An 18,371-nucleotide genomic window follows, 5' to 3' on the forward strand; every position below is an offset into this window, starting at 1 on the left:
TTCTAGTCTCTACATCAAAAAAGATGCATTTTTTTCAATGGATGTAACGAAAATAAATGCATCGAAATGCTATCTTTTGAATTAAAAGTACATATCCATCGAAACTTGGCCATCGAATATAGGAATGGACAAGTTGATGGATATGTACTTTTAAATGTAAAAGATAGCATTTTGATGCATTTATTTTTCACATTAAAACGTTACATGGAGCTGTCCAGTCCTGAAATCTTCGACGTATATTGGCACTGGCCAGCTTCATGTAACATTTTTTTAATGGGGAGGGGTTTCCCTAGCCCCAACGAAAATGATTCAGTGAAAATGCATTTCAATGGATAAGGTTGGTTGGATTTTAATTCGATTGAAAAGTATGCGATGGAAATACAAGATACCGAATGCAGTTCATACAGGCCCCTATTAAACAAGGATAGTAATATACTGGCGACAATAGTGGCAAATAGGCTACAGAACAAAATGGTGACATTAGTACACCCTGACCAAACTGGTTATGTGCCAGGGAGGAATATGGCTTGGAACTTGAGACGCTTACACCATGTGATCGATAACAAGGGTGTATAAGCACCACTACGCAATGGTCTCATTGGATGCAATGAAAGCTTTCGATTGTTTGCAATCGGAGTGGCTATGTAGAGTTCTAGAGAAGTTTGGAATCAGACGTGTACATCAGATGGGTCAAATTAATTTAGACGGGGCCTAGGGCGAGGTTGAGAATGGGAGGGTGGGGGGGTGTACTCCGCCATCATAGAGCTACAGAAGGGACCCAGACAAGGTTGCCCATTATCGCCATTGCCATCTATCCTTGCAGTGTAATCCATAGCAGCATACCTGAGAGTCGAGTTTGGTGAAGCAGGCATAGAGATAAGCCTGTAAACAGCTCCTGGTGTCAATGTATGCAGACGACATGTATAAACAACCCAAAGTCAACCTAGAATATATTTTAGACACGCTAGATAAGTTCAGTGAATTATCCAGAATCACAGTTCAAGGGAAATCTGGTCTGCTCCCCCTGGCTGGCAGAAAGGGTAGGAGGAAAGAATTGTTACCTAGGCTGATGCTGCAATGGTGCCGGGATGCATTTCAATACCTTGGGATGGAGATATTTTGCAACCCGGTAGAGTAACATAAGTAGAACACGCAAAAGGCAATTGACTGGGTCATACACTGCATGACTTTCTGGACTAAGCTGCCACTGACGTTACTGGGGAGGACTGCACTACTGAAGATGGTGTACTACCTAGGCTAGTCCACTGCTTTACAAACATCCCATATGACATCCCAGGACGCTTCAAAAAAATTGGAAACAGATTCGGAAATTCCTATGGCAAAACAACTGTAATAGAATTGTGTTAACTACTCCCCAGAGACCCTACGAGGAAGAAGGTATCAAAGTACCAAAATGTGAGTGTTATTATATAGAGAGCCAATTACCATTTGGAGTCGACTGGTTAGTGGATGAACCTACCATTGACTCGTTTATTACAACCAGCAATAAAACAATTATTTTTAAAAATGTTATGGACCCCAACCTCGCACATTAGAAACCATTCATTGCCGATAACGTTGGGCATACAGATATGACGTAGAGCCTGTAAAACATTGGAAATAACAGACCCGGTTTCCCCACAGATTGCGCTGGCAGCAGCGATGGCCGAAAAGGAACAATGGAAAACAGGCGTCAGAAGATATTGGGAACCGGCTGGGGTGGCGAGCATGGGGGACCCGATACGAGAGGACGAGATAGCGGAAAACACAGGCCTACACTAGGGACAGTTCTTGCTGTACTGCGCAATAAGATATAGTATTTAGCACAGATGACCTGCACTGGTTGAACAGATGGAAAAGCAAGAGGTGCTCGACACAATGGATGATATAGGCAAGGGAGGTCACAGTGTCACGGCTGTAGGAGCTATTACTTTCCAGGGGTACACGTGGGCTATTAACCATCAGAAAGAAATGGGAGATGGACATAGGGAAGGTATGAACAGATAAGGAGGGGAGGTTTGGGATACCATAAAAAAAAAAACATTCCTGGAATACAAAATGACAGTTCATACAACTTTACGTTACACATAGGACCTATCCAACTTCAAGAAAGCTCTCAATTTAAGGGTGTGGAAAGGCATAGCTGCATGAAGTGTGGGGACGGAGAGGCAGGGATGATCCACATGTTATGGCCTGGCCCGAAGGTACGACAATATTGGGATCACATTGCAAATATAATGCCCGGAGCAGATATTGCAATAGAGGTACAGTCACTAGGTGACTGCCTACTGGGTCTCTTCCGCACACTACGAGAAAGAAATCTTATAACGAAGCTGAAAGACCTAGCATACATATTGGCAAGACAAAAGCGGGCCATGTCTTGGCAATCAAAGGAAGCACCTGCAGTGGAGGCGTGGTGAAATGACTTTGAAAAACGGATAATGGCAGAGTCAACGTTATGGCTGCAGACGCCCAGGGGCAGAAATGGGGAAGACTCTGATGATCTCACATCTGGGTCGAACTGGCACAGACCTTGCTCATGTCAAGACCCAAGGAATGAACAATAAAACAGCAAGACAGATACCCAGCGGAGGGAAGGAATAGAAATTTGGTTGGAGCCTAGAATGATTAAGGAAGACCAAGGCAGGGGGAGGAGAAAGTGCTTCTACCACACAATGGGCATCATTACGACCCTGCCGGTCTGCTAACTACGGTACCGGTAAGCTTGGCGGTACCATTGTTGCCGGTCCAGCAAACTACGAGTTCTGCTGCCGGGGGCCTTTCCACCCGCCAGGTCTGACCTGGAAGGCGTACCGGCACCCGCGAGCCGACACCGTCTGTAGCACCAGCACCATTCTGAATTCTGAACTCTGAACTGGCCTCCCCACTCCCATTGAGTCCAAAGGGACTAAAATGGGAATGGGGAGTAAAAGATTCTGGCCCCTGCCAATGGGGAAATACAGGGTCTGCCAGGGCAGTAATGGCCCTTTATACCCCATTGCCAAGGGCTGGAAACATTTGCAAGGTCGGCGGCAGTCTGCCGGTTTTACTGGCATGGCTACCGCCGAACTTGTAAAAAGGCCCAATATCTTTTAAGGATGGAAAATGTTTGTATTTTATGTAACAACTGCAAGGATGGCCAAAATGTCTTTTACACAATAAACGCTTCAATTATCACTTCCTTGTATACTCCCCTGCCAGGAAACCTTTAGAAGTTTCTTTAGATACCATGATATATTTTCTTGCATGCACTTTACAGGATTAGCTACCTGTTGTACTCCCCTGCCATGAATCTCCCCCCTTGGTCCTGCAGATCCGATGGTATACTCTCTTCCCAGGTAGCTCTTCCCCAAAGACTCACTGCCTGATAAACTAGGATGTCTTTTAAGCTTGGAGTATAGCACAGTTGTACTCCAGCACTGTCTACACTATTGGCTTTATATACTTTAGATACTGCTTGTTCCAATGTTCCCCATGTTGGCATATCAGATATGGAGACATGTACAAATTCCCGCTTTCAACCTCTTCATGAACATTCTACTGCTTGCAAAAACCTTTGCTCCAACCCCCCTCCCCACCCCCAATCTTGGCGTTTCATGCATGAGGATATGTCCTGTAGGTTTCCATCCCTGGGGGAAGTACATCTGCTTTTATGGCCCAGACTTCCTGTATCCAAGTGGACTCAAATGGTTTTTCCTTGTCATATAACTGGGATTCTGTAAACTATCTCCACTATAAATTATAGCACTGAATGGGGTTTCTCTAGAATGAAAAGATAGCGTTTCTTCCAGTAAATTAGATGTTTTTGAGTGATGAGACGGACAATGGTGTTCTCATGCAGAATCGTGGATCCCTCCCCCACCCGACATTAGAACCAAATGGGACCTTGATTTGGGAATCCAAATGGGTGACACACCAGGGAAATAGATTTGCAATCACAGCTGAATGCATCTCTTTATACCAGATATACATTCATACAGCTAGCAATCCAACAACGGTAGATCTTCAGTAAAGCTGTAATACTCTATATAAATACTTGCTGCAAAGTGACTGCAGAACCAGGTATGGTGAACCTTTGCAATGTATTGTGCCCTCTTAAGACCACTGCTAATAGAGGTTTGTAACCCCTATTATTCCTAATGCTATACCACTGCTCTTTTTTACAGCACAGGACCATGATGGACCCACATCAGCAAGAAAGAGTACACAGGAGGGAAGTAACTTCAGAGCAATTAATACTTCTTGGGAAACCCAAGGATACTGCCTCAATGTGTAATGCAATTTGGGCATAAAACTTATAAAGGGCATCAAGGTAAAGAACTGTCGAACATGGCTTTAAACACTTCGTGTGGGTAGGATTTAAACGACATGTACACAGATAATTGGGAAGAGAAAACCCAACCCCATGGACACTGGTCACGGTAGTGTGCTTCACCCCATTTACAAAGTGGTTTCCATAGCACCCCACGACATCACAGCACAATTGTGCCTTTAGCCACAGAGAAACTACTCACAGAAATGATTTACGCATCCTAGTAGAAGGGTTCAAAAACATGAACCACTTCCAATCTAGCAGCTTGGCTTTCGAAGCAGACTTCCAGACCTAGCCACCTCCTTGATTGCTCCTGGGCCAGCATGGACGGAAAGGAATCAGACTAAAATTTCCCCCAGTCTTTGGTTGGGCAAAGATGGGCAGACTCTACAAGAAACTGGTAGACTGGACAGGGGGTATCCATTGGGGGCTCCCAAATTGGATATGGACTTGACCCCACAGATGTCAAGCTATTTGAAAGAATCACAAACAACAAAGATAAAAGACAGACCTGCCTTTGAACACTGCTCTCTTCCAGCCTATATATGGCAGCACTGCCAGGCCTGGCACATTAAAGTCCCATTCCTTTCCTAGGACATGGTGATCCTTTATCATACACCACCGGCACGTGAGAGATCCTGGACGACCCCAAAAGTGTACTGCGTCGTGAAGGTTCTGCCAATGAACCACAACAAAACCAAGATGAAGTGGCTGGGGAAAGGCAGCGACACTACGTGGTGAATAGGAAAAAAAAAAAAAATACTCTAGAATCATGTACACGCTAGGCATATCTGGGGCTTTACAAGTCACCAAGGAAGTGTGAATGTGTTTAGTTTACTCTGCCTAAAAAGATGGGCGTCTCACTTGCACATAATCTTGAACTTTAATTTAGGAAAGGGGGATGCCACTTCTGTAGTAGAAAAAATAATCTGGTTAAGTGTTAAAAAAAAAAACAATATATATCTTTTAAAACATTGCTCTTTAAAAAGAGAATTCTACTTTGTGAAGACTAGTGTTGGGCTTAGGTCTGTGCACCCCTTTGTGAATATGGCTGTAGCCATACTTAAAGATGGGTACAGCTTTATTAGTATTGCTGTTAAAGAATAAGCATCGCATATGTGGTCACCAGTTTGGGCTTGCTTGGACTAGGGAAAAGGCATCCTGCTCTACCACCTTGTTGAGAGTCGGGACATGACAAGATCATTGGTGTTCTTTAAATAGTTCTGCAGCATAGCGGAGGAGCTCCAGAGCTCAGCACTGTATGTTCACTGGACCATTGAAATATATTAGCCACGTACCGCGTTAGCTACCATCAGGTGAGAAAATATTGTTTGAGATTATAGAGTTCTACTGCATTAGATCTTAGATTATGTATACATATACACCATATTTTGTATTTCTGAACTTCTGACATCTGTATCATGTATAAGCAAATATAAATAGCATTATAGAAAGCTATACAGATTTAAATAAACATTAAGGCACAATTTCACACACGAAAATGCTGCTGGCAAATATCACACAAGAGAAATGCACAGAAGCATAGGGTGACCAGAGGTCCTTGTTTGAGGGTACAGACATAGTTTTCAAAATTCCCTCTAGGCTCAGATTTTGGTGCCCATTTTCTTTTTTTTTTTTTTACTTTTTATTGGTGGTCACAAGAGATACAAGCACTTACATCATACCTCAATAATTCACAACAGGATGATAAATCATTAAGACATTAAAGATAAGACTCATCATCCATCATCAGAAACTATCACACAAATACATTCTGAAGGGGCCCCATTTATCTTTGGGCCTGCTCGCAGTAGGCTGGGTCAGGACAAATTGCTCTTCAGATTCATTAACGTATGTCAATTCCCGAAGGAAGTTATTCATGCTAGGCAGGCCAGCGCTTTCCCAAGTCTGGAAGATGCATTTCTTGGCCACCGCGCATGAAATGTTAAACAATCTTCTGATTTTCTTCAGAGCATTTGCCCATTTTGTAGGTCTATTATATGGACTGTATATTTCCATGGGGATGTGTAGTCAGACTACTCGTGCAGCACCGCACACTCGAGACAAACCACAGCACTCACCTTGTATTCAATGTTTCCTTCTTCTGCCTGCAAAAGAAAGAATAATACATGTCAGGCCCATGAACGGAAAGATCCAGCCCATGAGGCATTAAGAAAATCACAATTGCCGAGCAGAGCCATTTATGTAGCATACCTCATCGAAACTAAACGTTAATGCATAAGAAAATAGTATTTTGGCCTCCAATCCCAGCCTCCCAATCCAGAATCAGGACGGCTCAAATGCAGAGAGCAACTTTAGAAACAAAACAAACTTTCAGATAAAGCCTCCACCTAGATTCAATCCCAGCAAGACCTAGCTACCTTTTAGTCCAACATTTGAAATCTTTGTCCCTTCCAAAACCACCTCAGAAAAGGGCACGTGAAGGTTCAGCAGTACGTGTATTCGATTCCTTTGGGGTTTAAATCTATCGAGTCAAGAGGTTATCTCAAGAGCTATAGCACCATTCAAACCCCCCCCCCCCCATCATTTTATCATACATTTCTTCTTAAGAAACCAAGGGCAACTATTTAGGTAGCTGTTGCCCGGAACAACGGTCGAATTAAGGCTGGCAAGTAGGTATCTGCAAGTAGAAAAGCTTTTTACATCAGATTTTTAAAAAATAATAATTTAAATAAGTTTGCCGGCACTTAGAGGTTCAAATGTGACCTTCTATAGGCTGCAGGGCTGGCACAGAAGTAACTAGTGTTGCTGAATGGACGTTTGCAGCCCCATCACCAGAATGGTCCAGTGGGCTGCCCCTATTGGCTCTTCTGCCACGCTCAAAGCAGGGCCTACGTGTAGAGACCAGCCATTTAGATCAGGCAGATTCCAGAATTGGATTCTGGTGGCATGCACAGCATTCAGACCATTGATTAGCATGCAGGGTGCCAATATCTAGAAAGTGGGTAGAAGGCGGTCAGAGAAACTGGCGTAGACTCTTCACCAGTGGCTTGATGGCTCTGGTATAACAAAAAGGCAAGCAGACCCCTCTGCTTGCGCAGGGTGGGTGGGGATGTTTAGGTGGCAACTAGAGGAAGGAGAACCAGAGAAGGCATGGGTAGCTCTAGGAGCCAAAAGTTTATCAGGCATCCCGTCACCAGTCAGTGGCTGTCAATATTTATAGTCCATCTTGAATAGCTGCACAGACCAACCACTAGGTTCACCTCCCACCAGAAGGCATTTTCTACTTGAAAATGCGATACGACAGCGTGAACCTTGATCACTAGGCTCAACAAAAAGGAGCAGGCATGACACCATGTAAGCGAGCTGCAGGTGAGCTGGGACCTTTAAAAATGGCTGTACACAGAGCAGCAATTTTGGGGACAAGAGAAAGCAGGCCTGGGGCACCTAACGGACCTACCTTGTAATGTTTGCATATTGGCACCCCTCTATATAAATCTCGGATGCCTTGGATGGTGTCCTGTCAATTGGTCGACTGCAATTTGGTCGATGCCAAATGGTCGAATTTTTTTTTTTTTTATTTATATATGTGTTTTGTGGGTTTTCGTGTGGGGAAAAAAAAATAAAAAAGAAAAAAGAAAAAAAAAAAAAAAAAAAAAGGGGGTGGGGGTCCCCACCCCCAAAAAAAACCAAAAAAAATCGACCATTTGGCATTCGACCAAATGGTGTCGACCAAATTGTCTGTCGACCAAATGTTTGACCATTTGACTGGTAACCGCCTTGGATATGGAAAATAGTTGTATACTTTGGCCCAGCCATCTGCATACGGAACAATGCAAAGTTGGTAACGCGTGCGTCTAAAGGTTAGTTTATTTCAGTGAAAAGAAAAGCAACCAGGAATCCAAATGTTTACTTTGTGGCCAAATTCACCGCTGTTATTTAGGTTCACAAGTTCCTCAGGTTGCGTTTTAGTGAGCTATTTCCAGAGGGAGACGGCAACCTGCTGGCAGGGCCGGAAGATTCACGAAGGCCTGGGATCAAAATGCTGTATGGGGTTCATTGCCTTCAGCTGGGATCACCCACCTGATTAGGTATGCAATCATGTGATGCAATCAATTTAATGTTTACAAAAGTGCAGCAGAAAAAAACAGAACAGGGTTTCTGCTCACGCAGAGCACGTCACCTAATTTTCCAAACTGCATTCCTTAGGCAGATGCGCATAAAGTGGTGCGCACAGGAGCAATTGTATGCAAATTAGTGAGCGACAGAGGCGTGTCCTAGCACCACCCCTGCTCAAGACTGCAGAGGTACTGCCCATGCAGCCCAGGCCCACTTAAAGCCCTGCTTCGCCTCCTTTTCTATACGCCGGTGGATAGGGGCACCTGACTAGTTTGGTGAAATGGCTGCCTTGCCACGAATCTTTGAAGGCGTACGCTTCCCTGGATGCAGAGAGAGTTTGCGAGCATTGCGTATGTCGTCGCCAGGTTGCCTGGGTAGAAGTTCGTCAGAGAGTGCCGTTGGAGACGGAGGCGGCGGGCGGCAGGGATACTTGTAACCTGTTGGCTCTTGAGTTCGTGCTCTTGTGAAGTGTTTCAGGCGCTGCTAAGTGCGGGCTGGAGTTGATAGGTAGTCATGGGGAGACTAGAGAGCAACGGCGGCTGATGTTCAGGATTGAACTACTGGGAGATTGAATCCCTTCCACTCCCAAACTGGAATGTCACAATTAGTGGGCATTATGGCAATATCCTGTCACGGGCCTGATAAGCTGACGTTGGGCTACACATACTCATGAACTTTCTCGCTGACGTATGGCTACCGATCCCCTTTCATGGTCTGTAATACAACATCAACAACTACATGGATAAGTATAGGTGTACAACAACCCCCTTCTACGAATTGGTCTGAAGCATGAGTTGGTCTGAAGCAGGCGCTCCATTTCTTGCTCTCAACCTCCAGCTGTTTCCTGCCCTTCCTCTCCAACAGTTCACATTTACACTCATCACTGAACCCAAACAGACTAAGGAGCGCCAGTACAGCCCACAACTTCACATCTACCACCCCGCTTACAACTTGCTTCTGGTGAGGTATATATACATACACCTTCACACTGGATTTCTTACCTATATCATTAGTACGATCCAAACATAATCCTCAGCGACCGATCCTGGGTTACATCTCTAGTTCTTAGCAGAGTGGGACATGTTTTAAAGTTTTGTCCAGGCTGATTACCCGATGCACGCTCACCTTGACGGAGTAACAACAACTCATCTAGCTACTAAAGTGCATCACATTGGGAGTGTTCCCCGTCTTCTACTATAACTCAAATCCTGATAGCAAACCGGATACTATCCCACCCTACCAGGGCATTTCAACATTGCGCTATATAGATCAGCTACCTCATGAATTATATCTAGCTCACAGCTTCAGTTATTTTTATTTTACGGCTAAGAAAAATTCAACCTTTAATAAAACAGAACTCTTACGTTACATCATTAAAGCATAAAAGATAAAAATAAAACAGTAGGCACCAAAAAGCAAAAGAGGAAAAGTATGTTAAAATTTCAAAGGTCATCAATCTATCAGAATTTTTTCTCAAATCTCTTTATTAGTATGTCATTAAATTAAATCACAGAATAGTCATATACAGGAAGGAATAGAACACAAATCAAAATCATTCAATTAAATAACATATCAATTAACTAACAGCATAATCTATCAGAATTCTAAAATATGCACATTTATAAAGAACAGCAACTATAAAACTAGATTTTAAGATTCAGACTAATTCATCACAACTCAAAGAAGGCATAAATATTACATTTAATTTCTTGACTTCCATGATCGGTTCATTATATGTTTTTTACTTAATTACCAATTAGATGTGTTCAAGTCTTAGATAACTCATCTTAGCTATAGCACTCCAATAAAGCCAGATAGACAACCGCTGTAGTTTGACGTGCTAACAAATTTCATCTCGGTCTGCTAGTACGTGGTACAGTTTGTTTAGGTAGGGTACTCTAACAACCTTTACCTCAGGACAATCGTGGATTTAATGATGTCTAAATAACTACACGAAAAATCAGTTGGTGGAATCTTGCCAAATCTAATCAGAATTTGCCTGGATTTCAATAGGTTCCAACGAAAGCAGTAAAGTTTATTTGGTTCCCTCTGTTGGGGTAGATACTGAGAAATGGGGCCAGAATTCCTTTACTTTTACAATCTGCTCTTAAAAAGGAGAAGGGAGGGGTAGGAATGAAGTTGATCAGTAGTCAAAATCCAATAATGTTTGTAAAGTAGCTTTTTCATCCTCTTGGGAAAGTCTGTCAGAGCTTCGACTGTACAACCTACATTTCCCAGTATCGTGGAGCAGAATGTTTATCGCTCTCATATTTTCACCCACCTGCAATGTGTAAAGGTGATTAAAATCTTCAAAGAGAATTCTCGGTTGGGATCAAACTTTCCCGCAAGAGAGAAAGAATGTTCCAATAGCCACGGGATTGTAGAAAAGAGAAACCCAGTTTGTAACACACCACCACTCCTGGTAGACTTACAGAAAGTTTCAGTCTGGCTTCCAAAATCTTCATTCAACAGTATGCAGATATTCTAGTAGCGAAAACGGATGAGTCTCAATACCATACAGTAATTTAGGTACAATTGTTTTGCTTCGTAGTACAGAATGTGTTTAAGCAAAAATGTGCCAAATTTCACATCAATCATTTTCATTTGGGTAATTGATTTTAAGGTTAGATTGTTCAACCACAACTGGCTGTTCTGAAATGTTGGTCTTGCAAACACCGGAAAACCCACAAACTAGTATCTCTGTACATAGGTACAGCACAGATTCAATGCACAATTTAAAATTGCTTTAATTCCTGTGATTAGAGAATCTGATAATTTTGGATTTGGCAGGATTAACAGAGTCCATGAATATTCATATAGGTTACAAATGAAGAAATCAGATGCTGAAGCCCTATTCTAGTGGTATCAAATAAGAAGTTGTCGTCAGCGTAGGAGAGCCATTGGGAGGGGGGAGATTCATAGCTTTTGGCACGATTAGTGAAGCATCCTTTAGGGCTTCCATAATATCCGCCAAGTACAGATTGAACAAACATGGTGCCCCCATACAGCCTTGTCTCACTCCTCTTGCAGTGGGGCTTTTTCTTGATAGGACTCCGTGGTTGTTCAGTCGGACTTGTATAGTGGTCTTATGGTGAAGAGCAATTAGCAAGTTAAGAATGCCAGTCGGGATCCCCCAACTTGCTAATTTTTTCCAAAGCAGCCCTCGATCAAGCGCATCAAAAGCTGCCGTTAGGTCAAGGGAAGCACCATAAACTGCAGTGCATTTCCCCATTAGGCACGAGATCTTGGATTGTGCTAATCACTAATCCATCGAGTGAAATTTCCATATTTCGCCTAAAGCCAGTTTGCCACTTTGCGATTTTCACTTTCTAAACTAACCATGTCTCCACATGGCGAAGGACAACTGAAGTTAACACTTGCTATCTGCATCAAACAGCGTAATAGGGCCCTAATTTGCAAGGTTAGCCCCATGTCCGCTTTTATATATTGGAACAATGATGGGGGGGGGGCGGGGTTGACCAAGTAAATGGAAATGTTCCTGTGGCAGGTATAATTTCTAATTAAGACAGAGTCCGAGCCCAAGATATCCTATCTGACACGAGTACAAGATTAACCAGGCCCGTTAGGACCAGGCGCTCAAGGAACTAATAGAGTTTCTAACTTAGTATCATGTCTCCACCAAAATCCAACTGTGAAACCACACTGGAATCCCATATCGGCAGTGCACCTTCCCCAGTAGAGTTCTCAGGAGCTGAAAAGGCCTGACCAAAATGGGAGACCCAATCAACTTCGGAAACTATTTATTTGGAGGGGGGACTGGGACGCCTCACTGCCATTTGCCAAAATGCTTGGACATTTTGGTCCTTAAAACAAGGAGGATTGCTTCTCCGTCCCACTGCTCACTGAAGCTTTGGATTGTTTCACCCAGTTCTGATGCCCTTGGCAAATTCTACTTTCCTCCGCTATTTGGACAGGGCTTTTAATTTTAAAGCTTTTCAGTAGATTGAGCTCCTTCTGCGCATTTCTCTTTTGCGGTAAGCCACTGCTCGATTATGAGCATGTACGTGATTAGTTTTAGTTCCCCCGAGGGTGTTTCAGCCCTATGACCGTGCTAGATTTGAAAAGGAAATTTATTTTAAAAAACAAATTTGTTAGAGGTGAAGATTTTAAATTTCCAATGTGAAGTCGGTAAATTGGAGATGGTCATCTAAAAGAGAATTTCGCACAATCCACTTTACCCTTGGTCCATCTTATCTGCAAACCTGCAATATTTACAAGAAAGTTAGAGGCACATTGTGGTTTGATAGCATTATCCTTTGAATTAAGATGGACATTTCCTGGGATGGCAAAGTTAGCTTTAATTATGGCATGATCAGTGGAGTTTGTAAATGTATTTGAGAATTGAATGCAGCAGGGGTCAAGACCGTCGTCCACAAGAAACATGAAGTGCCATTCCTCCATGTATGGATATTTGGGATTTTTTTTTTTAACACAGGGCCTCGTTGAGATACCATAAGCCCAAGCTTTCTAGGGCTGCCAAACAACGACCATTCCTTTTCTTGTTAGCATTAGTGTTTGTCAGATGCTCAATGGCATGTTCATTGGAGGGCAATCGGAATTTAGGTCCCCTAAAATCACAATTTGTCCCCTTTAAGCGCAGACCCGCCAGTTCAATACATCTCTGTATGATCTTCAAGGACCTTATTCAGGATACCCATCACTTTACGCAAGGGGAGATTCTCTCCCTACGTTAATATGAGTCGCAAGAACACCCCTAGATATATTGCAAGAGCCTATTATCGTCATCTGCGGGCAAGATTTAATTAAGGTAAGCAATCCCCCTGATGATCGGCCCCTCAGCCCTCGGACAGCTAACTGATATTTAATTAAATAGCCATCAAATGTGGAGCCTGTGTGAACCAGGTTTTTGGAGGGCAATTATGTGGGCAGTGGCAAGAGTTCCCTTAGGAATGGGTGTGACAATACATTAGTATCTACCCCCCCCACACCCCCCACGTGTTCCAAGTTATACTAGCAATATTGGAGACCTCTTCACACCTCAGAATAAGTGGTTCGATGGTACTAGAATGAGGCTTTATTGAACCACAGCCAATTTGTGGATTTCAATTGGCACCTTTTTTTGTTCCAGTTGCTCAATTTATAAAATAGGAACTGAAGAAGGTTTCCCTTTTGAGATTAGACTGAAAATAGAATCAAATCCAAGGATTTGTGGGACAAACCATGAGTTGAGGGGCCCAATAGATCCATCCGTTTGCCTGTGTTGTTTTTTAGATCAGTTGAGGGAATACATTTTAAATTAGGCACCTCAGCAAATAACTGTAGGATCGTGGTCCGCCTCATGATAACCTTGTTCTCAAGCAAGATGCTTTCTATTAGAATTGTTCCTACAGGGGGCCTTCAAGCCTTGCTGGCCCGAAATTGTAGAGTTTTTGTTATAGGCCCCCTTGGAAATCTCTCCCCTTTTTGCATACTAAAACTGCATCGCTAAGCCAGTCTTGGTTAATTAAGTTTTTAGTTTCCCTTTGGGGGGGGGGGGGGGGTTCTCATTAACCTTTGTAATCCAGTCATTAAGTACAGGCCTTATGGAGGATGCCTGTATCTCCGAGGGGTTGTTCAATAAATCCGCTTCTTGAGTTTGCAGTTGCACCCTTTTGCCCAGGCCACAACCCACCCAGGAGGTGTCTGAAGTTCTAGTCAGGCTGCCCAGATAGCATAGCAGCCTTCCCTCCGTATTCTTGGTTTGGGGGATAATAACTTTATTAGTAACCGACTTCCCAATGTTTATTAGACAATATTTTCATCTATAGGATTTTTAGAGTTTAAAGGTTTACCAAGTCCAGAGCTTTTACCACAAACATTTGCTTCATTTAACCTTTTGGACTCTTAAAAAAGGAGGTTCCTGCATGGGTACACACTTCAAGATCCCCTTTTGACGGGAGTTACCACAAAGTGTTTCCCTCACTAGGCGTTGCTTGAAAAAGGTGGTTAGAAATTGCTCACCGATTTGATTTATATTTTGCAGAGGGCACGTCGTTTCCTTAAGCAAGGTTTCTTGGCCCGAGTCGGATGTCCAGCTTGCCCCTTATTAATTTTTGTGGTAGTTATGATCATGGGAAGCACACTTGACTTCATTTGTTTGCTGCATTTTCCTGCTATTTGATTCTCTAGATCAGGATCAGATTTTCTTAACAAAAAAAAAAAATTTAAAAAAATAATAAAAATCACATCGTCATCGCTCTCGTGTGCAAGCACTTCATTGGAAACCCCTTGGAACCTAGCTTGGCAAAAGCCGTTCAACAGCTACATAGTGAGCGTTCCTTTCCAGCAAATCTGGTGGAAGCCCCCACATTAATAGGGCCTGCTCGAGTACCTCTGAAGTCCATCATACAACCACACACCAGCACCAGCTTTTGAAAGGCACCACATGCTTGAAACAAGCTGCACATTCTTGACATTCTCCGCTTACAAAGAACTAAAATTAACAGGCATTCATACTACCACAACCATATCCCCCACCACCCTCTGCTCATCCTACATGTTCTTTATTGTACTGTAGTGGATGGTCTACCAGCATATCCCCTTTATAAAGGAGCAAGCATATCCTAATTACATAAGGAGGCACACGAGGGTGTGACCACCATCAGCAAGACACCAGCTTGCAGCCAATGGGCCGGCTCAACAAGCAGACACTATTGCACCCAAACGGCGCACAACGAATGTCATCATGGAATGGAAATGCAGCCACACGTTTGACTACATGGAGAGTGAGATAGGGCTTTAAGTGGGCTGGGGCTATTCGGGGTACAGCTCTGCCATCCTGCCAATACCCGACTAACAAGAAAAGGTGACGCAGGGTGCAAGACACAAGGTGCCTGACCAGTTCTGCAAGCACAAGGTAAGGGCCTGTCTCAAAGACCCTCCTCCCAGAGGCGTTGCTGAGGGATGGGAGGGGGGGAAAATGGGGCTGTGGGGGCATTAGCCCTGGGTCTTTTCGTTATAGCCCCAGATAGAAGCTCAGGGGCTACAACCAAAGACCATCTAGTCCAGAGATTAGTGTAGCCTCTGAACTTTTCCAGGCCTCGCAACACCCCTGCCTCCTCCCCAGAGTGTTGGGTAGCTACAAAATTGATGGCTGCGCCCAACACGCCGTCTTCACCCCTTCAGTCATAAAGAGACCCGGCGGGTGCTCAACGGAAACGGACAGGATCAGCTCCTCACAGTGGGTAGTTCGCGCAGTAAAGTGATGCAGCATTGAATGGACGTGGGTATGATGTGTGATTAAACAAGGAGGGATGCAAGCTGCGTGGAAGAAGAATGAGTTTTCTTTTGCTGTGAATCTACGTTTCTTCAGGCTGAGGAAAAAAAACTACTAATATCTTACTCTTTCCCCCTATTTCATGTTTCGTTTTACAAAATTATATTTTGTCAGGTTAGTTCGTGATGTGTGTCCTTCAAGATCTAAAAGTTGATTATTTTAGCCCAACAAAAACAGAGCTGAGAAAGTATCTTGTCAAATGCCTTGTAGACTGCTCAAATTGCGGCTTTGCCAATGTGTGATTGAAATAAAGACTTCGCACGTGCAGCTTATACCAAAATACTTTATTAGCTCACCGCTGCTTGGCATCCAAGGTATAACATACCTCCTTTCCTTCCTCACTCATCACCCCTCGCACATAAACACCCCTTTAACTTCACAAGCCTTCCCAAGTTCCACACTTGACCACCCCCGTTCCTCACAGCACCACTCAGCACTTTTACACTGGCTCACTGTACAACAGCTACCTTTTTTTCCTCACAACCCCTTTCTTGATCACCTACACGCGAGTTACTTGGCACGCCCTCCTTTCAATTGCACCTCAAGAACTCTTCCTTCCTCGAGTCCACTTTCATCCTCACATCTTCAACATGAACTTCAGATGCTCGTGCTCTTCCTAGCCACGGAGGACAAATGTGTGTATGCCCTCCCCCAACTGACTCACTTCACTCATTGCATGAGGCAACATCCTGAGTCTATCCCTTCTCTCACCGCCTCCTTCCTACTAGTACCACACACACCAGCCAATTGCATCCATAATGCACCCATTAGCCCTCTCAACAGCTCCATTGTACTCTGGATGATAAAGGGCCACCCTCCTCTGTTTAATTCCACTCCTTTTAAACTAGTTTCCCAAGATTCTTCCCACAAATTGACTCCCATTATCAGTAATAATTCTTCCCAGCTAGCCTTCCCTCTCAAATATGTCCTCCAAAGTCTTAAACTATTTGCACTTGCATCCTTCACAATCCTAAATTGAACCCACCTTGACAATACACCTACCACCGCCACAATAAAATCCCATTGCTATATCCAACATCCACAAGACCCAGAACATACATCACCAACACAACTCATCCAATACATCTTTCATGCCTCCACCTTGATCAAAGGCAGAGAACCAGCCTTCACACCCTTACCAGCCTTCACACCCTTCTCCAGTTTCTTCTCTATTGTTCTATCAAACCTTGGCCAGCAATAGTCTTCCCTCAAGAAACCCTGGGCCCTTGTAATCCCGATATGACCCTCATGAGCAATATCCACTAGTTTTTCCCCCTCAAGGTCCTTGGAACTACTCTGCCCCATCAGCACCTACCAATACACCCTCTCCTCTCCCTCTAATCTCCATTTGTGCGACCATCGAACTTACACTCCTTGTACGGTGCACAATATATCCCCCATTTACTCTCATTGCTTGCTCCCAGTCCACCCCACCAATAAAATTATGTGCAACAAGCACCACTTCTGACACAAATCTAGATAAATGATCTGCCAAAAAAAAGAAAAAAAAATGTTCCGTCCTGATATCACTTCCATTACAAATGCATCCTCGCCACCCAACTTGCAACACATTTTGACACTTAATCTTTTAGTGGCTTATTTAAGTCCACAAAATAAATTCTGCACCCCACATGACATTTTTCTACAGCCCAATGACACGCTAAAGCTTCCTTCGCCAATACAGACTCTTTTCTGGTCCGGTCGCTTAAAGCATGCGCAATTACCTTCTCCTTACCATCCCCAACACCAGCCGCCACCACATCATTGGCATCTACTGTAATTACTGCTTCCTTCCTGTGTCAAATAGTTTCAAGACCCTTGCCATATCAATCTCCTCCTTTATCGCTATTGAATTGATTATTTTATCAATATCACGCTCATGCACAAGTAGCGCGACAAGGCAAGGGGAACAGGGGAGAACAAAATGATCTTACTAGGCCCAGTGTCATTGAGAACGCGCAAGTGCATGGGAGGGGGGGGGGGGGCGTGCATGGAAGGGGGGAGTGCATGGAAGGGGGATAAAAATGAGTGCGGAGTGGAGAAAGAGCAATTAGAAATAATAAAGGCAACAATGGTAGTGCAGGCAGCAAGGGGCAAGTGCTGGGTTTAAGGCAGAGGACTGGGTAGGTCTGCTAAGTGCAGGAAGAAAGAAAGGGGGGGGGGTTGGAACTGTGGGTACGGATGCAGACGCAAGTGCAAGGGGTGGCAGGGTGAGCAGGTACCTGGGCCCGGAGGACAGAGTGGCCAGGTGCATGGTGCCGAGGGAGAACAGAATCCGCACAGGAGGGGCGAAGGCAGAAGCAAAGAGGAAGGTCTTGAGGTGCTTCCGGTACTAGAGATTATGCGCTATGCATTCGCCGTCACATTTGCTACTCCATACAAACTCTTCCCCTTTCTTCAATAGAGCCCTCATTTTAATTTTTAACAAACTTTGACCAATTCTAAAATTCCTAAAACTGAACGCACCTCACCTTGTGTTTGTGGTGCAACAATCTTACTAATACGATCAACCATATCTTTCTTCGGCCTCACCCCATGTTTAACTCCGGGCTTAAGTATAGCACAGATTCCTTGCGAGGAGGAGGGGAAAAAAGAAAAAAACATTTCTCCATTCTCAAAGTCATACCTCCAATATGCCAGTCAAGTGGCACAGCGACTAGAGCACTCGCTTTGACATCTGTG

The 18,371-nt window shown here is 43.9% G+C and overlaps 1 protein-coding gene across 1 annotated transcript in view; it reads right to left on the bottom strand.

Annotated features, from left to right (window-relative positions):
* GTPBP2 (GTP binding protein 2) overlaps positions 1-18,371 on the bottom strand; it is a 277,964-nt gene that overhangs the window by 207,031 nt on the left and 52,562 nt on the right. The window contains exon 2 of the mRNA XM_069608834.1: positions 6,394-6,420. Coding sequence (XP_069464935.1) covers positions 6,394-6,420 — 27 coding nt within the window. The remainder of the gene's footprint in view (positions 1-6,393; positions 6,421-18,371) is intronic.

This window comes from Ambystoma mexicanum, chromosome 4q (genome assembly GCF_040938575.1).
Source record: "Ambystoma mexicanum isolate Mex_15411 chromosome 4q, UKY_AmexF1_1, whole genome shotgun sequence".
NCBI lineage: Eukaryota > Metazoa > Chordata > Amphibia > Caudata > Ambystomatidae > Ambystoma > Ambystoma mexicanum.